The sequence below is a fragment of the Oncorhynchus clarkii genome, chromosome 31 (genome assembly GCF_045791955.1).
Source record: "Oncorhynchus clarkii lewisi isolate Uvic-CL-2024 chromosome 31, UVic_Ocla_1.0, whole genome shotgun sequence".
Taxonomy (NCBI): domain Eukaryota; kingdom Metazoa; phylum Chordata; class Actinopteri; order Salmoniformes; family Salmonidae; genus Oncorhynchus; species Oncorhynchus clarkii.
The window spans coordinates 32,196,061-32,219,484 of NC_092177.1; the positions used below are offsets into that span (position 1 = coordinate 32,196,061).

General features: G+C 44.1%; 1 protein-coding gene across 3 annotated transcripts; it reads right to left on the minus strand.

Moving 5' to 3' along the window:
- Positions 1 to 634: 634 nt before the first annotated feature.
- Positions 635 to 23,345, minus strand: LOC139390672 (E3 ubiquitin-protein ligase RNF38-like). 3 transcript variants are annotated; one of them, XM_071137948.1, is made up of 12 exons: positions 23,147 to 23,345; positions 21,963 to 22,505; positions 16,558 to 16,607; positions 13,363 to 13,574; positions 12,876 to 13,212; positions 12,608 to 12,736; positions 4,498 to 4,665; positions 4,211 to 4,372; positions 3,947 to 4,050; positions 3,540 to 3,743; positions 3,337 to 3,436; positions 635 to 1,608 (listed from the first exon to the last, which is right to left on the minus strand). In XM_071137948.1, exons 2-12 carry the CDS (start codon positions 22,228 to 22,230, stop codon positions 1,546 to 1,548), a joined length of 1,797 nt encoding a protein of 598 aa, XP_070994049.1. In that variant the 5' UTR covers positions 22,231 to 22,505; positions 23,147 to 23,345; the 3' UTR covers positions 635 to 1,545. The 3 variants fall into 3 exon arrangements, with proteins under 3 accessions (XP_070994049.1, XP_070994048.1, XP_070994050.1); XM_071137947.1 differs by having other exon boundaries at positions 21,963 to 23,310; XM_071137949.1 differs by lacking the exons at positions 21,963 to 22,505; positions 23,147 to 23,345 and adding an exon at positions 16,801 to 16,820.
- Positions 23,346 to 23,424: the final 79 nt, after the last annotated feature.

The following is a 23,424-nucleotide window of genomic DNA, read 5'->3' on the forward strand; positions in this document are numbered from 1 at the left end:
GAGGATTTTAACATTATCACCACCATTGGTCAATTGTACACAAGGTCCAACCGAAATTTGATTTCAGCTTTTAACCCAACCCTTCTGAAAGACACTTGTTGGGAGGTGCGGGGGACTGCCACACTGGGTGCGGCCGTTGGCAGTTAAGGGCCTTGCTTAAGGGCACAACTGCATGTAGGATTTCATACCAGCAACCCTCCTGTTGCCAGTTCACTTGGCGTTAGATTTTTGTCCCCCTTCGGACCCGGGATTTGATACCAGAAACCGTCCGGTTGCTCGACCCTTCAATTGAGACCCATCCCCTCTGTAAAATAAATCGTGCCTTACAAAGAACAGTGACGCCACCTGTTGGCAGTATGACGTCATTACGGTTGAAGCCCAAATACAGAAAGCCAGTCACCATCTATTGGAGAGAAGAAACACAGCAGAACTACTAACGGCTAAAAGCAGCAGGTGGTCCGTGGGGTAAGGAAATCACCTTCCCGGTGTTGACAAGCATGGAAAATCATCGGGAAATTGACGGACCGCGTTCCGTGGTGAGAGGCGATAGGACGCCCAGCTTCTACTTTGGAAGTTCACTCTGCCATCGTTTGCTCTGGCGTTTCCGCTCTACATGAACCAGACAGCAGACTGATCAGTGTATCATTTATTTTATTAATTAACCACCACGTAAAGTCTAACATCCAGAACAGACTAATCAATCCAGCACAATCAAACCCAACTGCATCACATCTCATAATTCATTTTTAAAAAACGGTCCAAAAATGTGATTTAAAAAAAAAAAAAAAAAAAGTTCATATCAAGCCTTTTATTTGGTATACAGATATTCATATATTTATACAGTATATAACACATGTGCCACTGCAAAGTCAGACAAACTAATCATCTTTTAAGGAACAAAAATAAAGATAAAAATAATGAGAAACTTCAGAGGAATACAGTGAAGCGTGTCGTCGTGGTAACAATGAGGTAAACTGCCAGGCAGAGAAACTAAACAAAAAGCAACTAGTTCAGGCTACAGAGAGGCAGCGGAGGGGCATGGGCCCTTAAGTGTCAGCTACATGTGGATACCCAAGTCTAAACACACAAATACATGATCGGAGACTAACTAAAAATACAGTCTCTCATACACACAAACCCAACGCTGGCACATACCAGCGGACAGGAATCATACGTGTGGACATTGGCTTGTGCGCACACACCCACCCACCCTCCAGCGGGTTCAGCTGAGGGACATCCAGAGCTAGAGAGACACAAGGGGGGGGGGGGGGGGCTGGACCAGAGGGAATGGAGTGTGAGGATGAAGAGGACAGAAGGGAAAGAGGGCTAAAGGAGAGATGGAGGGCAGAGTTAGAGGAGGCTGAAACACTTCAAAAAGAGATTGAAAGTGGAGTGAGGGGCAGTAGTTACAGGAGGAGGAAAATAGATGCAGGGGAGGGATGGGGGGGGGGGCAGTAGTTACAGGAGGAAAAGAGATGCAGGGGAGGGATGGGGGGGCAGTGCTAAAATTGTTTGACAGTCAGAGTGGTTGTCTCCCCCTGGTGGTCACTCTGAGTCTCGCTGGACCTCAGAGGCATCAGCCCGACAGATGGGACACGTCCTGTTAGCCTGGAGCAAGAGACAACCAGAGAGGGAGACATAGTCCGTTAACATGCAGGGATGACTTGATCATTACAGGAGAACTTCAGATAAAAATAAATAAATAAATAAATAAATAAATATATATATATATTAAGAGAGCATTTTGGAGAGCTTCAGTTGAATCAAGAACTAGGTATGAAGACAGAAGATGTTTCACAGTATTTAGAAACGTGTGTTTGCCAACTACACAGAAAGAAACGTTAAAAGCAAGATGAAAAAATATATATTTCGCCAACCTTGGCTTTATACCTGTTCAGATAACACTCCAGCTGGAGTGTTGTTACCAACTCAGAAGTAAACTGAACAAAAATATTAACGCAACATGCAAACATTTTAAGAGTTAACTGAGTTACAGTTCATAAGGAAATTGGAAGAAATTCATTAGGCCCTAATCGATGTATTTCACATGACTTGGTATACAGATAGCTTAAAAAATATATTAAAAAAGGGCCGTGGATCAGGAGTCCAGTCAGTAACTGGTGCGACCATTGTTTACCTCAGGCAGCGCGATACATCTCCTTCGCATCGAGTTGATTGTGGCCTGTGGAATGTTGTCCAACTCTTCAAATGTTGTGAAAGGTTGCTGGATATTGGCGGGAACTGGAACACGGTCATACGCGTTTATCCAGAGCATGGAAGAGCTGACACCTTTTTTCAGCTTCCAGGAATGGTGTACAGGTCCTTGCGACACAGGGCCTTGCATTACCGTGCTGAAACATGAGGTAATGGCGGCAGATGAATGGCACGACAACGAGCCTCAGGATCTCAGCACGGTATCGCTGTGCTTTCAAGTTGTCATCGATAAAATCCAATTGTGTTTATTCTCCGTAGCTTATGCCTGCCCATAACCCCCCTGCCATTATTGGGCACTCATGTTCACAACGTTGACATCAGCAAACCGCTCTCCCACATGAATAAAACGCAGTCTGCCATCTGCCCAGTACAGTTGAAACCGGGATTCAGCCATGACGAGCACACTTCTCCAGCGTGCCAGTGGCAATCGAAAGTTAGCATTTGACCACTAAAGACCACAAACACACAGATGAGCTTCCCTGAGACGGTTTCTGAGTTCGTGCAGAAATTCTTCAGGTTGTGCAAACCCAGTTTGGTCAGGTGGCTGGTCTCAGACGACCACGCAGGTGAAGAAGCCGGATGTGGAGGTCCTGGGATGGCGTAGACGTGGTCTGCGGTTGCGAGGCCGGGTGGACGTACTGCCAAATTCTCAAAAACGATGTTGGAGGCAGATGATGGTAGAGAAATTAACATTAAATTATCTGGCAACAGCTCTGGCGGACATTCCTGCAGTCAACACGCCAATTGCACGCTCCATCAAAACTTGAGACAGCTGTGGCATTGTGTTGTGTGACAAAACAGCACACTTTAGAGCTGACTTTTATTGTCCCCAGCACAAGATGCACCTGTCTAATGATCATACTGCTTAATCAGCTTCTTGATATGCCACACGTGACAGGTGGATGGATTATCTTGGCAAAGAAGAAATGGTCACTAACAGGGACGTAAACAAACGTATTTCTCTCCAATTTTAGAGCGGACGCTTTTTGTGCGTGTGGAACATTTCTGGGATCATTTATTTCAGCTCATGAAACATGGGACCAACACTTTACATGTTGCGTTTTATATTTTTGTTCAGTGTAGTTGATTGTGCTTTGTGAAATACTAGAGCGAGAGACTCACCCGGAGCCACTTGTCGACACACTTCCCGTGAAACTCATGACTGCAGGGCAGAACTCGCAGCAGCTGACGAGACTCAAAGTCACTCATACACACCACACACCTGCAACACAACTTCATTACAACATTTCAACAAAACCACCAGCTGTATACTCGGCGAGGAGGATAGCATCCTCGGTTCTGGTAGGTCCAGGGGAAGTACTCACAGCGTCTGTTCTGATTGGTGGTTGTTGGGGTTGAACCTATAGGAAGGCAGCTGCTCGATGTCTCCCTTAGTCAGTCCTCGGAGTTTGGCCTCTCCCAGACGCTCGGCCAGGTTGAGAAGAGCCTCGTAGTTCTCCACCTCGCCGTCATCTACGTCCAGCTCCAGGCTGATGGCAGGGCCTGTAGGCTGGACTGGCAGCATAGAGCTGACAGACAGGGAGAGAAACTCACTTACCTACAGACACTGCGCATACACAGCTCATGTGACAGAGTACAAAAGAGCTTGACTGTATTCGCACAAATACGCTATGCCACAAGAGTCGGCTACTTCCAACCAATAGGGCAGAGTCTCCTGATTGTCTAAGCTACAACACCCATGATGTAGAGCTAGAGATGAATGGTGACTTACAGGAAGTAAGGCAGGAAACTGGGGTGGTAAGGCGAGGGTGGCAGTGGCTGCTGCGAGCGGTAGCGTCGTCCTGGGATACGCCGTGGCATGAAGTTAGGATACGACTGAAAGAGAAGGGAGAAATAATTACTGGATTTCATATGACCAACTGAAAAAACATCCAAAACAGGCCTTTTAAATAAGTTACAAGATAATGATGCAACAATCCCTCTGGTGTTGCATGAAAGGGTTACAAGGTAATGAGCAGAGGCAAGAGACACTCACAACTCCAAAGAACTCCTGTGGCAGAGGCTCATGGGAGAGGAAATGGAGCTGAGTGGAGTGGGGGGGCAGGCCGGGGTGGGCCGCAGGGGGGTAGTGTAGACCCGCCCCTAACGACAAGTGCTCCCCCAACAGCTCCACGTCATTCTCTATCCTCTGTAACGGCTAGGGTAAAAAGAACGAGAGAGATGTCATTAATGAGCTTCAAATGGCTTGTAATGCTAGACTGAACACACGCGTGTGCGCGCTCCCCCCCCCCCCCCAATTTGTAAAACCCTAGCGCCACTCACCGATCTGGCCTGCTGTGTGGGGTAGGATCCAAACTGTCCGGGCTGGGGGATGTGAGGGGGGTGGTGGGACAGGTGGGGAGGGGGCAGGAGAAAGGTGGGGTCACTGGAAAGCAGAGAGGGGAACGGGTAGGGCATGGGCAGATGTTGCACAGAGCACGTCTGTAGAACCTGAGAGAGAGAGCGAGAAATACCATATTACATTATGATTTCATCTCTCCTCTATACAAAGTGTATTGGTTGCAGATGTTATAGCAAGTGCAGTAAAATGCTGGTGGGTGTGTTACTAGCTCCTAACAGGACAGTAAAATGCTTGTGCTGGTGTGTGTGTTACTAGCTCCTAACAGGGCAGTAAAATGCTGGTGGGTGTGTTACTAGCTCCTAACAGGGCAGCAAAATGCTGGTGGGTGTGTTACTAGCTCCTAACAGGGCAGCAAAATGCTGGTGGGTGTGTTACTAGCTCCTAACAGGACAGCAAAATGCTTGTGCTGGTGTGTGTTACTAGCTCCTAACAGGACAGCAAAATGCTTGTGCTGGTGTGTGTTACTAGCTCCTAACAGGGCAGCAAAATGCTGGTTGGTGTGTTACTAGCTCCTAACAGGGCAGCAAAATGCTGGTGGGTGTGTTACTAGCTCCTAACAGGGCAGCAAAATGCTGGTGGGTGTGTTACTAGCTCCTAACAGGACAGTAAAATGCTGGTGTGTGTTACTAGCTCCTAACAGGACAGCAAAATGCTGGTGGGTGTGTTACTAGCTCCTAACAGGACAGTAAAATGCTGGTGGGTGTGTTACTAGCTCCTAACAGGACAGCAAAATGCTGGTGGGTGTGTTACTAGCTCCTAACAGGACAGTAAAATGCTTGTGCTGGTGTGTGTTACTAGCTCCTAACAGGACAGCAAAATGCTTGTGCTGGTGTGTGTTACTAGCTCCTAACAGGACAGCAAAATGCTGGTGGGTTTGTTACTAGCTCCTAACAGGGCAGCAAAATGCTTGTGCTGGTGTGTGTTACTAGCTCCTAACAGGGCAGCAAAATGCTGGTGGGTGTGTTACTAGCTCCTAACAGGACAGTAAAATGCTGGTGGGTGTGTTACTAGCTCCTAACAGGACAGCAAAATGCTGATGGGTGTGTTACTAGCTCCTAACAGGACAGCAATATGCTGGTTGGTGTGTTACTAGCTCCTAACAGGACAGCAATATGCTGGTGTGTGTTACTAGCTCCTAACAGGGCAGCAGAATGCTGGTGGGTGTGTTACTAGCTCCTAACAGGGCAGCAAAATGCTGGTGGGTGTGTTACTAGCTCCTAACAGGGCAGCAAAAATGCTGGTGGGTGTGTTACTAGCTCCTAACAGGGCAGTAAAATGCTTGTGCTGGTGTGTGTTACTAGCTCCTAACAGGGCAGTAAAATGCTGGTGGGTGTGTTACTAGCTCCTAACAGGGCAGTACAATGCTGGTGGGTGTGTTACTAGCTCCTAACAGGACAGCAAAATGCGTGTGGGTGTGTTACTAGCTCCTAACAGGGCAGTAAAATGCTTGTGCTGGTGTGTGTTACTAGCTCCTAACAGGGCAGTAAAATGCTGGTGGGTGTGTTACTAGCTCCTAACAGGACAGCAAAATGCTTGTGCTAGTGTGTGTTACTAGCTCCTAACAGGACAGCAAAATGCTGGTGTGTGTTACTGGCTCCTAACAGGACAGCAAAATGCTGGTGGGTGTGTTACTAGCTCCTAACAGGGCAGTAAAATGCTGGTGTGTGTTACTAGCTCCTAACAGGACAGCAAAATGCTTGTGCTAGTGTGTGTTACTAGCTCCTAACAGGACAGCAAAATGCTGGTGTGTGTTACTGGCTCCTAACAGGGAAGCAAAATGCTGGTGGGTGTGTGTTACTAGCTCCTAACAGGGCAGTAAAATGCTTGTGCTGGTGTGTGTTACTAGCTCCTAACAGGACAGTAAAATGCTGGTGGGTGTGTTACTAGCTCCTAACAGGGCAGTAAAATGCTGGTGGGTGTGTTACTAGCTCCTAACAGGGCAGTAAAATGCTTGTGCTGGTGTGTGTTACTAGCTCCTAACAGGACAGTAAAATGCTGGTGGGTGTGTTACTAGCTCCTAACAGGGCAGTAAAATGCTGGTGGGTGTGTTACTAGCTCCTAACAGGACAGTAAAATGCTTGTGCTGGTGTGTGTTACTAGCTCCTAACAGGACAGCAAAATGCTGGTGTGTGTTACTAGCTCCTAACAGGACAGCAAAATGCTTGTGCTGGTGTGTGTTACTAGCTCCTAACAGGACAGCAAAATGCTGGTGGGTGTGTTACTAGCTCCTAACAGGGCAGCAAAATGCTGGTGGGTGTGTTACTAGCTCCTAACAGGGCAGTAAAATTGTTGGTGGGTGTGTTACTAGCTCCTAACAGGGCAGCAAAAATGCTGGTGGGTGTGTTACTAGCTCCTAACCAATCCAAACATGACCAGTAACCCAAATGCAATCTATGAGTACATGCACCAAAAATATATACTAGGAATGATATGCACAGCAGTAGATCTACTACAGTGAGCTGTCTAGAATCCAGGATAAATACAGTGGAGAAACAGTAAAGGAACCGGTCCTGAGTAGATACACAAAAGGCTCCAATTATTGACACCCACGACAAAGCTGCATTACGTACACATGGATATGAACACACATACTGATGGAAAACAGGGTGGGAAGGAGGTACAGTGCCTTCAGGAAGTTCACCCCCCTTGACCTTTTCCACATCGTCACTGGCCTACACACAAAACCCCATAATGTCAAAGTGGAATTTTTTTCACATTCTTTTTTGAATTCATAAAAAATGAAAATACAACAAACTGTCTTGAGTCAATAACTATTCAACCCTTTTGTTTTAGCAAGCTTACATAAAAAGGTAATGAGTAAAATTGTGTGTTAAGAATTCACATAAGTTGCATGAACTCACTGTGTGCAATAGTGTTGAACATTATTTTTGTATTACTACCTCATCTCTGTAACCCACATACACAGATAATTGTGAGGTCCCTCAGTTGAGCAGTGAATTTCAAACAGAAATTCAACCACAAAGACCAGGGAGGTTTTCCAATGCCTCGCAAAGGGCACCTATTGGTAGATGGGTAAAACATAATAAAAAGTAGCCATTGAATATCCCTTTGAGCATAGTGAAGTTTTTAATTACACTTTGGATGGTGCTGCAACACACCCAATCACAACAAAGATACAGGCGTCCTTCCTAACTCAGCTCCCGGAGAGGTAGGAAACCATTCAGCGATTTCACCATGAGGCCAATAGTGATTTTAAAACAGTTAGAGTTTAATGGCTGTGATAGGAGAAAACTGAGGATGGATCAACATTGTAGATACTCCACAATACTAACCTAAATGAGTGAAAAGGAAGCCTGTACAGAATAAACATATTCCAAAACATGCATTGTTTGCAACAAGACAATAAAGCAGTGGTTCCCAAACATTTTATAGTCCTGTACTCCTTCAAACATTCAACCTCCAGCTGCGTACCCCCTTTAGCACCAGGGTCAGCATACTCAAATGTTTTTTTTTGCCATCATTGTAAGCCTGCCACACACACACACACACACACACACAATACATTCATTAAACATAAAAATGAGTGAGTTTGTTACAACCGGTAACAAAGGGCTCTTATAAGACCAGGGCACAAATGACATAATAATCAATAATTTTGCTCTTTATTTAACTTTCTTACATAAAACCTTATTTGTTCATCAAATGGTGAATAACTCACCACAGGTTAATGAGAAGGGTGTGCTTGAAAGGATGCACATAACTCTGCAATGTTGGGTTGTATTGGAGAGTCTCAGTCTTCAATCATTTCCCACACAGTCCGTGCCTGTATTTTGTGTTCATGCTAGCGAGGGCCGAGAATCCACTCTCACATAGGTACGTGGTTGCAAAGGGCATCAGTGTCTTAAAAGCGCGATTTGCCAAGGCAGGATAGCGCAGCCCTATCCAGAAATCTGGCAGTGGCTTCAATTGAATTGAATCATTCACAGAAGCGCTTGTTGCAATTTCGATGAGGCTCTCTTGTTCAGATATCGATAAGTGGACTGGAGGCAGGGCATGAAAGGGATAACAAATCCAGTTTGTGTGGTCCGTTTCGAGAAAGTACCTGCGTAATTACGCACCCAGCTCACTCAGGTGTTTCGCTATATCACATTTGACATTGTCCGTAAGCTTGAGTTCACAAAAAAAAATCATACTATAATGGAAAGACCTGTGTGTTGTCCTTCTTAATGCAGACAGAAAAGAGCTCCAACTTCTTAATAATTGCCTAAATTTTGTCCCGCACGTTGAATATAGTTGTGGAGAGTCCCTGTCAATCCTAGATTCAGATCATTCAGGCGAGAAAAATTGTCGCCCTGATAGGCCAGTCATGTGAAAAAAATTGTCGCCATGCAAGTGGTCAGACAAGTAAAAATTGTGGTCAGTATAGGAGGACTTTAACCTCGTCTCTCAATTTTAAAAAGTGTCAATACTTTGCCCCTTGATAACCAACATCTCAGCACCCCCAGCAGCAACTTGCCCAAGCCCCACCCCTGCTTCTCCTTCACCCAAACCAGACAGCCGATGTTCTGAAAGAGCTGCAAAATCTGGATCCCTACAAATCAACTGGGCTAGACAATCTGGACCCTCTCTTTTAAAATTATTTGCCGAAATTGTTGCAAACCCTATTACAAGCCTATTTAACCTCTTTTGTATCGTCTGAAATCCCCAAAGATTGGAAAGCTGCCGCGGTCATCTACCTCTTCAAAAGGGAGAGACACTCTAGACCCAAACTGTTATAGACCTATATCCATCCTGCCCTGCCTTTCTAAAGTCCTCGAAAGCCAAGTTAACAAACAGATCACCGAACATTTCGAATCCCACCGTACCTTCTCCGCTATGCAATCTGGTTTCCGAGCGTGTCATGAGTGCACCTCAGCCACGTTCAAGGTCCTAAACGATATCACAACCGCTATAGATAAAAGACAATACTGTGCAGCCATATTCATTGAACTGGCCAAGGCTTTCGTCTCTGTCAATCACCACATTCTTATTGGCAGACTCAGCCTTGGGTTCTCTAATGACTGCCTCGCCAGGTTCACCAACTACTTATCAGTGTGTCAAATCGGAAGGCTTGTTGTCCGGACCTCTGGCAGTCTATGGGGGTGCCACAGGGTTCAATTCTCGGGCCAACTCTTTTCTCTGTAAATATCAATGATGTCGTTCTTGCTGCTGGTGATTCTCTGATCCACCTATGCAGATGACACCATTCTGTATACATCTGGCCATTCTTTGGACACTGTGTTAACCTCCAAACGAGCTTCAACACCATACAACACTCCTTCCGTGGCCTCCAACTGCTCTTAAATGCAAGTAAAACTAAATGCATTCTCTTCAACCAATTGCTGCCCGCACCCGCCCGCCCGGCATCACTATATGGAAGGTTTTGACTTAGAATATATGGATAACTACAAATACCTAGGTGTCTGGTTAGACTAAACTCTCCTTCCAGACTAACATTAAACATCTCCAATCCAAAATTAAATCTAGAATCGGCTTCCTATTTCGCAACAAAGCATCCTTCACTCATGCTGCCAAACATACCCTCGTAAAACTGACTCTCCTACCGATCCTTGACTTCGGCGTTGTCATTTACAAAATAGCCTCCAACACTCTACTCAGCAAATTGGATGCAGTCTATCACAGTGCCATCCGTTTTGTCACCAAAGCCCCATATACTACCCACCACTGCAACCTGTATGCTCTCGTTGGCTGGCCCTCACTACATATTTGTCGCCAAACCCACTGGCTCCAGGTCATCTATAAGTCTTTGCTAGGTAAAGCCCCGCCTTCTCATCTCACCATAGCAACACCCACCCATAGCACATGCTCCAGCAGGTTTATTTCACTGGTCATCCCCAAAGCCAACACTTCCTTTGGTTGCCTTTCCTTCCAGTTCTCTGCTGCCAATGACTGGAACGAAAAAAAAGAAAAAAAATCTGAAGCTTGAGTCTTATCTCCCTCTCTAACTTTAAAGCATCAGCTGTCAGAGCAGCTTACCGATCACTGTACCTGTACACAGCCAATCTGTAAATAGCACACCCAACTACCTCCTCCCCATATTATTACTTACCCTCTTGCACCCCAGTATCTCTACTTGCACATCTATCACTCCAGTATTAATGCAAAATTGTAATTATTTCACCTCTATGGCCTATTTGTTGCCTTACCTCCCTAACCTTATTACATTTGCACACACTGTACATAGATTTTTCTATTGTATTATGTTTGTTTGTGTGTAGCTGTGTTCTTGTCGTCGCACTGCTTTGCTTTATCTTGGCCCGGTCGCAGTTCTCAACTTGCTCTCAACTTGCTTACCTGGTTAAATAAAAGGTTAAATAAAAAAAATATATAAAAATAAAACCAGGGCACTTCTGTACGTTGTAAAAGCGTTACATGGTCGCTGCCCATATCATTGCATGGTGCAGAAGATTCACGACAGTTCAGGGGCCTTGCTTTAACAAAGTCCTCTTCGGTGGATGCTGCAATGTACCCAAGTGGCCTCGGGAACAACTGCTTGCACGCGCGTTACCACTCCACTAGGTCATCCTGTCATGGCTTTTGTGCCATCAGTACAAATACCAACACATCTTGACCACCAAAGTCCATTTAATGTCACAAAGCTGTCCAGTAGAAATATCATATTATCCTGGCTTCCAGAAGAGGATATCTTCCTTAATTGACCCGCCATAAACGTAACAGACATACCAGGAGCTGTGCCAGGCCCACCACGTCTGTTGACTAATCCAGCTGTAACGTATACAATTCACTGGCTCGTATGCAAAGCAGTAATTGTTTCAAAACATCTCCTGCCATGTCACCGAGGTTATGAAAGTGTTGTTTGATGAAGACATTGTCTGTATAGTTTTGGCCTTTACCCCCAGCATTGTCCCAGCAGCAGCAAGAATGAAGTCCTCCACAACAGTATTTGGCTTGCCCGTCGTAGCCAATTGGTAGCTCACCATATAAGACGTTTCTAGCCCCTTCACATTAATGGTATCTGTTGCTTTTATACATGTCTTACTACTCAAAAGTAGTCTTTATTCTCACTCAAACTCATGTGGCTTATTTTTTTTATTTTAATTGTTATGTTTTGTTTCTAAATGTCTGTGCAAGAGTGAAGGTTTCCCATGAGAGAGTAACGGTTAATGTGATTGGATGTTCATTATTTGATATGGCATTATTTCGCTTAACACTAGATGGTTAAAAAAAATATATATATTTGGTAGTGAAACGAGGCTACTCAGGTGAGAAAAAAACCTCACCCAAACGCATTGCCCCATTGGAAAACATAAATGTACTGTTTGAAAATGTGAAGATAAAAAAAAATGTAGATGTTTTTTAAATGTGAATCATATTTTTATTTGGCGTACCCCCGATGGCATTAAAAAAAAAAAACCCAGAAAGAGTTAAGCACAGGCAAAATCCTAGAGGAAAACCTGCTTCAGTCTGCTTTCCACCAGACACTGGGAGATTAATTGTATTGTTCTGTTAAAAGGTCAAGGTCAAATCTACACTGGAGTTGCTTACCAAGAAGACAATGTTTGAGTGGTAGAGTTCATTTTGACTTAAATCTACTTGAAATCCCTGTCAAGATCTGAAAATTGACTAGCAATGATCAATAACCATTTTGACAGAGCTTAAAGAATAATGGGCAAATATTGCACAATCCAGGTGTGGAAAGCTCTTAGACTCACCCAAAAAGACTTAAAGCAGTGATTTCTGCCAAAGGTGCTTCTACAAAGTATTGGCTCGGGTGTGAATACTTATGCAAATTAGATATTTATGCATTTTCAATATAATAATAATATTTCTAAAAACATGTTTTCACTTTGTTATTATGGGGTATTGTGTGTAGATGGGTGAATTATTTTGTGTTAATCAATTTTGCAATCGGGCTGTAACAACAAGATGTGGAATAAATCAAGGGGTATAAATACTTTCTGAAGGCACTGTACATGAAGTAGGCATACGATCAGTGTCAAGAGTATCAAAGAGATACACAAGTCAGACAGTCAGGCTAGTTGAACTCACAGATGGAGGGACACTGCAGACAGGGTAGTGCTGCCCACTAAAGACCACCGAGCATGCTGGGAGCTGCTGGGGGGCCGAGTGGGAGGGCAGGCCGGGGGGGCCGCCAGGGGGAGAGACTGGGTACGACACCTGAGCAGAAGTCAAAGGTCAGAGTTCAAACAACCACACTACCTGAACTCCCACGTAGAAGGATTAAGGATTACCCTAATCAAATTCAATAATGCTCTATTGACAACTGTAAAAAGCAGCTTCCTGTTTCCTCACTGACCTGGTCATGGAGGTCCAGCACCATACTGCTCTGCTGCTGAGGGGGGTGAGGCTGGGGATGAGGGTGCATCAGCCTGGGGGACAGGTTAGCAGGGTGGTGGAGGGGGCGAGGGGACAGGTTGGGGGGGTGGTAGGGGCGTTCCTCAGGCTGGTTGTAGGGGTAACTCTGAGGGGGGACGGGGTGGCGGTAGTTCTCATCCTGAAGCCCTGCTGAGAGGCTGTGGTGGGGGTGATGGTGCGGGTTGTGGTAATGGTGGTGGTAGTGGTGGTGATGAGGGTGGGGGGGGTGGTGGTGGGGGAGACGGTCACGGCGGCCTCGCTGGCGTCTCATTGGAGGACTGGGGGGGGGGAGAAGAGAAATTCAGATGTCAGTCTCTTTCTACCAAACGTCCTCATCACATCAGATAATGTCCCGATGAAAAATTACTCTACAATGATGCTGAACCAATTGTAACATTTAACACACACACACACACACACACACTTACCTGCGGCGGTTGCGGACAGGAGTGTGGCATCGCTCTGGCATGTAGTGTGGGTGTGGTCTGCGACTGGGTGGGGGTGGGGCCCAGGTAGTGGGGGTGTGGGGTAGCTCCCAGGGACGAATGGGAGAAGATGGGGTGGGGGGAGGGGCAGAGCTTAGATCTATCATAGACTGCTGGGAAAGACGCTGTCGCTTAGGGCTAGGACTGTCCTCCATCTACAGAGAGAGAGAGAGAGAGAGAGAGAGAGAGAGAGAGAGAGATACTTTTTTAAAGTAGAACCGACAGATAACTACTTTGCAGATATTAAAACAGAATTATACATCAAAAACACCAAATTCACAATTTTATGAACAAAACGCAAATTCATAAGGTTTAAAAAAATATGGAATTTTTAGCAAAATAGGACCTGACGCAGAGTAGGGTACTGTTGGCAGAATAGATGGATGCAGTTTAATAAAAATTCACCATTACATTTCTTGGTATTCCAACAAAAATTGCTCTCTGGTCATAAATCACAGCTGGTACATTGTTTGCTGCTTACAGCCATTCATACAGATACACGGTTTCAGGTAAATCAATATTTGACAACAAAAAAAATAAGGCAAAATGAAGGCCAATACAATCAAACAAGCGGGGGCATCACAAGTCTATCATAACGTGGCTAATAGGCTAGCTTATCTATTCATGTAGCCATTTATTTAGTAAGCTAAAAGCACAGAGGCAAGCAAGCTAACTGTTGGAAGGATGTCAAGTCACCAATGAGTGGGTGAGTGGCCAACTTCCCCCATATACATTTTTCAATGGCTGCAGCTAAATATATTGGTGTCATTTGGTTAGCTAGCAAGAAATGTGAATCATTTGGCTAGTTAGCTAGGCTGAACTTAAAAACGACGTATCCATAGTTCGCATATCTCTCGGTTGTAAAATGTATTTGGCGTCGATCAAACGGGCTGGAAAGTTCCCATTGAGTTGTCAAAACCTGGGTTGGGACAGGCATGCATTGGCAGGCAGGCTACTATTAATCCCCATCATTTATCAGTGCAATTTTGACAGCCAAATACAAGCTGAGAAAGTTTGAGTGGGTTTGTCCACTGTTAGCATTGTTCATCTTGTTCTGGCTAACAGTTGTTGATCTAATAGTCAAAGGGAGATCCCTTCCTGTTCGTGGTTTGATCAATAGGACTGTACATTTCCCAAATGGAAGACTGTGGTATTTACATACAGTACCAGTCAAAAGCGGACACCTACTCATCCAAGGGTTTCTTTATTTTTTACATTGTAGAATAATAGTGAAGACATCAAAACTATATGGAATCATGTAGTAAGCAAAAAAGTGTTAAAACAAAATATATTTTATGTTTGTGGTTCATCAAAGTAGCCACCCTTTGCCTTTGACAGCTTTGCATTCTCTCAACCAGCTTCACCTGGAATGCTTTGAGAACAAATGCTGAGCACTTGTTGGCTGCTTTTCCTTCACTCTGCAGTCCAACTCATCCCAAACCATCTCAATTGGGTTGAGGTTGGGTGATTGTGGAGGCCAGGTCATCTGATTGAGCACTCAATCACTCTCCTTGGTCAAATAGCCCTTACAGATTCTGGAGGTGTGTTTTGAGTCATTGTCCTGTTAAAAATAACACAAAGTCCCACTAAGTGCAAACCAGATGGGATGGCGTATCGCTGCAGAATGCTGTGGTAGCCATACGGGTTAAGTATGCCTTGAATTCTAAATAAATCATGACAGTGTTACCAGCAAAGCACCCCACCACCACCTCCTCCATGCTTCAAAATGGGAACCACACATGCGGAGATCATACGTTCGTTCACCTCTGCGTCTCAAAGACACAGCGGTTGTAACCAAAAATTTGAGGTTTTGACTCAGACCAAGGACAGATGCCCAACGGTCTAATGTCCATCGCTCGTGTTTCTTGGTCCAAGCAAGTCTCTTCTTATTGTTGTCCTTTAGTAGTGGTTTCTTTGCAGCATTTAACCATGAAGGCCTGATTCACACAGTCACCCCTGAACAGTTGATGTTGAGATGTGTGTTACTTGAATTATGAAGCATTTATTTGGGCTGCAATTTCTGAAAGCTGGTAACTAATGAACTTATCCTCTGCAGCAGAGGTAACTCTGGGTCTTACTTTCCTGTGGCAGTCCTCATGAGAGCCAGTTTCATCATAGCGCTTGATGGTTTTTGCAACTGCAGTGGAAGAAACTTTCAAAGTTCTTGAAATGTTCCGTATTGACTGACCTTCATGTGTTAAAGTAATGGACTGTCATTTATATTTGCTTATTTGAGCCGTTCTTGCCATAATATGGACTTTGTATTTTATCAAATAGGGCTCTCTTCTTTATACCACCCCTACCTTGTAACACAACAACTTGGCTCAAACGCATTAAGGAAAGAAATTCCTGAAATTAACAGGGCACACCTGTTAATTGAAATGCATTCCAGGTGACTACCTCATTAAGCTGGTTGACAGAACACCAAGAGTGTGCAAAGCTATCAAGGCAAAGGGTGGAGACTGAAGAATCTTAAATATATTTTGATTAACACTTTTTTGCTTACTACATGATTCCATGTGGTATTTCATAGTTTTGATGTCTTAACTATTATTCTTAAACTTGAATGAGTAGGCGCGACCAAAATTTCGACTGGTACTGTATGTGCAAAAATCCAGTCAGGTGTATTTTGTGGCTTTTGGCAAATGCTTTCTAATGATCTAAAGTCGTGCTGTTGCTACTGCCTGTAAATAGTCTAGTTCAAAGTGAGTGATGGCAGGCCCTTGTGTCAAATGGCTTATTTGCATATAGGCCTACTGTAGCTCTGATTGGCTATGGTGCTACAATCTGTGTAGCCTGGATAAGACTGCCATTTTTATTTGGTTTTATTTACTGCACTGTCTCAATTGTCCAAATGCACAGCCACTTTCCCACTCTATATTGCTATAGAATGTAAACACAAATGCCTTACTCTACATCATTCCCAAACATTCTATGAAAGTTTGACACAGTGAAAATGACCATATCTATGTGCCCTCTAGACAGAACATGTTATAAAAAATTTAAAAGCATCATATTTACATATTTTCTTACAAGATTTCATGCTGCTAAAACACTGTCAGTTCCACGTTAACACCATGCTACAGCATTCCAGCTGTCCTGGTACTAGGTGTAATAGGGAAAGGGAAATATACTCACCTTGTCCCGCTCATCACTGCAGACGTTATCAGGGTGGAAGTGAAGGACACCTATAGGCCAGAGAGAGAATAACAGGAGGGTCAAACCAGGCAGTAGGCTATACAAAGACTCAAACAGACCTGGACGGGCCTGGTTAACATATACAGCAGCAGTCATGCTCCTTTTAACCCTCTCTGCGATTACCAGCCGTAGAGAAAGTAGCAGCCCAAATTATATTTAAACTTTGAGGGAACATATACACACTTGGTATAGCTGGATAAAGTCTGCTCAGTCTAGGTCTGAATGTGTCTTAGTGGCTTTGAATGGCCTGGTTTAAAAATCAGACAATGTTCTGTCTTCCACTGACAAGAGGGAGAACCATGCTCTCGACAACGTAACAATCTCTCCGATCTCACATTTAAAACTACCCCCTCTGCTGCCTCACAGACACACTACAATATTACACAGACACACACTCCAATCTTTCACAGGCAGATGCCCTTGAACTGTGCTGACGGAGTTTCCTGAAAACCAAAAACACCCCCTCCCCTCACCTCTCCCACCCCCAACTAGCCCCCCTCAGTCTCTTCAGAAAAAAAAACAGATCGGAGAGCGCTCCTCTCCCAGCGCTCCTCTCCCTGCGACGCCACAGCTCTATGAAGTCGGGGGAGACTGACAGCTCAAAGAAGCACAGCCAGTGGCAGCAGAACAGAAAAGAGCAGCCAGGCGACTGGCGCTCAGCTCCGACAGGGAGGGACACAGAGATCCAGACACTGAGCCGTGTGATGTGCCACAGGGGAAGGATTAGGCCGGGTTGGGTGACGTTTGCCAGGTTATATAGGCCTTCGTCCTAGTATCTGGGCCTCGGTACAGAAAGGGCACTTATTTGAGCCAGTGGCAGCATGATTCGTACAACCCTGGCTCCAGGATTGAGCCACAAGGCCAAAACATGCAGTCTGTCTGTTCGAGCTCAGACCGAGGGAGAGAAACAGTGGTGAAATGAAGTCCCATATTCAGCACCTCCAAATCCAGTAGACACATTCCCCTGAAAGTAATGTTACGAGGCGTGACATGCCAAGAGCTCTGCTCACAGCACACTAAACCAAATACGCTGTAACCCACACACACAGTATTCAAGAGGCATCTGCTTAGAGCAGGGGAGGAGGATCAAACAGCTGGGAGATACCGAATTTCAGTCATACCCATAAATCCCTCTTTGTAGTGCGTCAGTGTGTGTTGGCAAGTGAGCCTAATGTGTGTAGGTTTGTGTAGCCTAATGTGTGTAGGTTTGTGTAGCCTAATGTGTGTAGGTTTGTGTAGCCTAATGTGTGTAGGTTTGTGTAGCCTAATGTGTGTAGGTTTGTGTAGCCTAATGTGTGTAGGTTTGTGTAGCCTAATGTGTGTTGGCAAGTGAGCCTAATGTGTGTAGGTTTGTGTAGCCTAATGTGTGTAGGTTTGTGAGCCACACAAGTGTGGAGCCAGGTGTGTCTGTGCGTGCACATATTCCTCTGTGTAGGTTATTTATTAGGTCCGGATGGTGGGCAGAGCTATTACAAAAGCTCTTCATTAAAAGCTTGCATTCATTCATATGCCTTTCTGCCTCGAGGTAATCCAGTCTGTTCTAATGGTATGTTTCCTCAGAGCAGTGTTTTCATAATCTCCGGCTGTCGGCTGAACAGCCGATAACAGACTCATTGTCAGCCAGCTACTTTTTCCACTTCATAAATTAACTAGGCTTCTTTCCATTTAAAAAGTTTCAATTCGCTAGTCAGAGAAGTTTGTATAGCCTTCTCCCGCTAGAATGAACGATACGCAACTTCTATGGATGAATGATAGGACGGGGCCTGTCAATCACAAAGTCTAGCGATAACAGGGAACCACTGCTGTTTTGTCAGTCTACTGTCTGTCCCGACTCTCGGCACCCATGTTATTTTTCATAGGGTAGGTTGACTTCAGGTCTCCCCACTGGAAGCCCTAGGTAGAGGGAATCTATCAAATAGCGCACTTCTAACTTAATTAGGGCCAATTTCAAGTTTCCATAACAATCGGAAATCGGTATTTTTGGGCGCCGATTTCGCCGATTAAAAAAAAAAAAATGTTATACCTTTATTTAATTAGGCAAGTCAGTTAAGAAAACATTCTTATTTTCAATGACGGCCTAGTAACGGTGGGTTAACTGCCTTGTTCAGTGGCAGAACGACAGATTTTCACCTTGTCAGCTCGGGGGATACAATCTTGCAACATTACAGTTAACTTGTTCAACGCTCTAACCACCTGCCTCCCGTTGCACTCCACAAGGAGTGCCTGTTAAGCAAATGCAGTAGAAGCCAAGGTAGGTTGCTAGCTAGCATTAAACTTATCTTATAAAAAACAATCAATCATAATCACTAGTTATAACTACACATGGTTGATGATATTACTAGTTTATCTAGCGTGTCCTGCATTGCATATAATCGATGCAACGCTGGGGGATGATTTAACAAAAGCGCATTTGCGAAAAAAGCACAATTGTTGGACGCCTGTGCCTAACCATAAACACCAATGCCTTTCTTAAAATCAATACACAGAAGTATATATTTTTAAACCTGCATATTTAGCTAAAAGAAATACAGGTTAGCAGGCAATATTAACCACGTGAAATTGTGTAATTTCTCTTGCGTTCATTGCACGCAGAGTCAGGGTATATGCAACAGTTTGGGCAGCCTGGCTCATTGCGAACAAATTTGCCAGAATTGTATGTCATTATGACATAACATTGAAGGTTGTGCAATGTAAAAAATAATATTTAGACTTCATCCGTTAGATAAAATACCGAATGGTTCCGTATTTCACTGAAATAATAAATGTTTTGTTTTCAAAATGATAGTTTCCGGATTTGACCATATTAATGACAAAGGCTCGTATTTCTGTGTGTTATAACTAAGTCTATGATTTGATAGAGCAGTCTGACTGAGCGATGGTAGGCAGCAGCAGGCTCGTAAGCATTCATTCAAACAGCACTTTCGTGCGCTTTGCCAGCAGCTCTTCGCAAGCACAGCGTTGTTTATGGCTTCAAGCCTATCAGCCTAATGGCTGGTGTAACCGATGTGAAATGGCTAGCTAGTTAGCAGGGTGCGTGCTAATAGCGTTTCAAACGTCACTCGCTCTGAGACTTGGAGTAGTTATTCCCCTTGCTCTGCAAGGGCCGTGGCTTTTGTGGAGCGATGGGTAACGCTGCTTCGAGTGTGGCTGTTGTCGATGTGTTCCTGGTTCGAGCCCAGGTAGGGGCGAGGAGAGGGACGGAAGCTATACTGTTACACTGGCAATACTAAAGTGCCTATAAGAACATCCAATAGTCAAAGGTATATGAAATACAAATAGTACAGAGAGAAATACTCCTATAAATACTATATTAACTACAACCTAAAACCTCCTACCTTGGAATATTGAAGTCTCATGTTAAAAGGAACCACCAACTTTCATATGTTCTCATGTTCTGAGCAAGGAACCCAAACGTTAGCTTTTTTTACATGGCACATATTGCACTTTTACTTCTCCAACACTTTGTTTTTGCATTATTTAAACCAAATTGAACATGTTTCATTATTTATGAGGCTAAATGTATTTTTATTTATGTATTATATTAAAGTTAAAATAAGGATTGTTGTAATTGTCATTATTACAAATTTAAAAAATTAAAACGGCAGATTAATCGGTATTGGCTTTTTTGGTCCTCCAATAATCGGTATCGCCGTTGAAAAATCATAATCGGTCGACCTCTAGTACTAACGCAATTAGTTGTGCAATTTAGTTTGTGTGTTTCTTGTTTGAAGTACAATAGAATGTAGGCACTCACTACTGAGTCTCTGGATAAGAGAGTCTGCTAAATGACTAAAATGTAAATTAGAACGTACCAGAGCCAACCAAAATAGAGCTTGTTCTAAAAAAAAAATGTAATGACGTGCGTCCTCTCTAATGCCCAGGAAGCTCCGGTTCAAAACACCCATTAGACAGCTTTGCAAGCGTAATGTCAAAATACTTTCGTTACTCACAAAATAAGGAGTTTCACAAAGCAACCATCTACATTTAGTCCCGTCACAGCCAATATATACATCCCAAAAATGTCTAAATATCTATTTTACAAGCAACCCAAAAATTGCCTCTCCAATGTATTGAGCTGGTACTGTATATGCAGTAATCTATTCTACTGTATTTTAGTCAATGCCACTCCGACATTGCTCATTCTAATATTTGAATATTTCTTAAATTATTTTACTTTTAGATGTCAATCAAATCAAATGTATTTATATAGCCCTTCTTACATCAGCTGATATCTCAAAGTGCTGTACAGAAACCCAGCCTAAAACGCCAAACAGCAATCAATGCAGATGTAGAAGCACGGTGGCTTGGAAAAACTCCCTAGAAAAGGCCAAAACCTAGGAAAAAAAACAGGCTATGAGGGGTGGCCAGTCCTCTTCTGGCTGTACGTCGACAGATGTGTGTATCGTTAGATATTACTGCACTGTTGGGGCTAGGAACAAGCATTTCGCTACACCCACAAGAACATATGCTAAATATGTGTATGTGATCAATATAATTTTATTTGAGCGGTTGTTGACATCTGACCTGTGTGTGACAGTAATTAGTGATTCATGCATTGGAGGTGTGGAATATAATTTTTTTTCTCCAGTTGCTTGGAAAATTGTCAATTTTTGGAAGTCCATACTGCCTGTAACATGGGTGTACATAAAGAGTTGCACAGCAAAACTGCATATTTTGTGAGTAACAAAATTACTTTTTACATAATTGCAGAGCTGTCTAATGGGAGTTTGAATAGGAACTTCCTGGGTTTTAAACAGAATACGTCGACATCTCTAACGCAAGTGGAACCCACAACACTACTGGGTAACACAGATTGAATTCCCTGTATATAAAAAAAAACTACATTGCGAAGCGCAAATAATGAGCGTCTATTCTTGAAATCAATTTGGGCTATCAATTCAAAAACATACCCCCACGTGCTAATTTACCATGTCCAAAACTGTCTCATTCAGCTCCCATTTTTCCAAAGCTCCCATAAAAATGCTCTTTGGAGGCAGTATGAGCCATCTTTCAATAATTGAAATATATGAATGTTGTTTGGAAATGTAGGCAATTTATTGATCAAACAGGCAGTTCAGGCCTTTCACAAAAGCAGTGAGGATGCTACTAACAGTTTCTGTCCATACCCCCCAGTCACCTGACTACAGACAACACTGGATGGATGAGAAAATATTTTCAGACAAACAGCTAGAACCCTGAAGATGCATGTTATACAGCTAAGAGGAACACTGCACTGTTTACATGTCAAGCCTGACACCTGCTAAATTGCATGGTACACTCATCCATGCACGGGGTGTGATGTATCAAGATTAGTAGGGAAAAGGGAGGGAGACGTTGAAGCTTACCGGTGCCGGGGTGTCTGTGTGCTCCATGCGAAGCGTGGCGTTGCGCCCCGCTAGACAGGTAGTTCCCCTGGGTGTGCTGGTTCTCTGTATAGCTGCGCGCTGTGTGCGGAGCCCAGCCGGTGTTGGTCTGTTGCGGGTAGTTCACCCCGATCCCTCCGCTGGCATTCATGTTCCCGTTGTTGATTGCGTTATTGCCGTTGCCACTACCGTTCATGCCATAGTGAAAAAAACCTGACCGTGACCGCGACCGAGTCCTCGGGGGGTCCATGGCTGAAGGGGGCGGTGGTAGGTGGACGTAATGGAGGTATCTGGGCGAGATGGAGGTTTGCCGTAGCCTACTTCCCTCGCCTTGCTATCTTCGTAATCGGCCTGTTCTGGAGTCTCTTCCTTCGCACGAAACGCTCGGTTTGGGGCGTAGGTACAACTAGAAGCAGCGGGTGTTCGAGCCGTCCTCTCTACGGTCGTTCGTGCACAGTCTCTTGGTCTGTGTTGCGCGTCGCCGTCAGTCAAAAACGTTCCAAATATGGATTTATTATTTTATCCCTATAGGAGGTCAATTTGGTATATTAGTTTGTTCGGTCATAGCAATGCACATAATGAAAACATCCAACAATCCAGATAGGTACATAACACAAATATTTAGTGTATGCATCTGGGCTGTACCCGTTTCGGTTTTTCTATTGTCTCATATGAAGCTTGCCTGCCTACTACTGGCTTTCTAGCTACTTGTCAGTGAGAAATGACACACGCTCGCCAGAGTTCCACAATCAGTTACACTATTTGATGGTTGGATAATGTTAACGCACAACTGATATTAAAGTAAATAATATTACTACAACTGTAGCTACCTAGCCAGCAAACGAATTTAGGTTGTTGCTATTTAACGTTAGCATATTAGCGGGCTAGTTAACGTTAGCTAATAAACTACAGCTCAGAAATGCAGTTTGCTAACGTTAGATACATGTGTAATATTCCCCATTTCAATTGGTAACCCTCCACAAATTCTATATGGCAAACTAGCTACGTTTTTTTGCTACTAAATTGTTAGCTCAACCCGTCGTTGTCTACGTTAGCGAGCTTATTGCTAACAGGAAAGCTAACGAGCTAGAAAAACAATTTAACTAGCTAGCGGCCGAGATGCGTTGCTAGAATTTCTGCTCATTGTTGGCAACCATGCTGCTAACCTTTTCAGGCGGTGTTGGTTGATCCCAGATAGAAGCGGCCGAATGCCTTGTCTGATCTTCAGAGAATGTTGGTCTTCGTCAGATTTAAATCCCCACCACGCATTGTACATTCACTGTTGAAGCTGGTGATGTTTTCTCTGTAGATGTCAGTGTGGAGCGTAAGTGGATATCAATCAATGGGGATGTTAGCATCTCTGGTCAGACCACTCTAATCGAGCACAGAAATATCTGAAGACGCATTTCTTGCGATGTGCAAAAATCATCAGACTCCTCGAGTA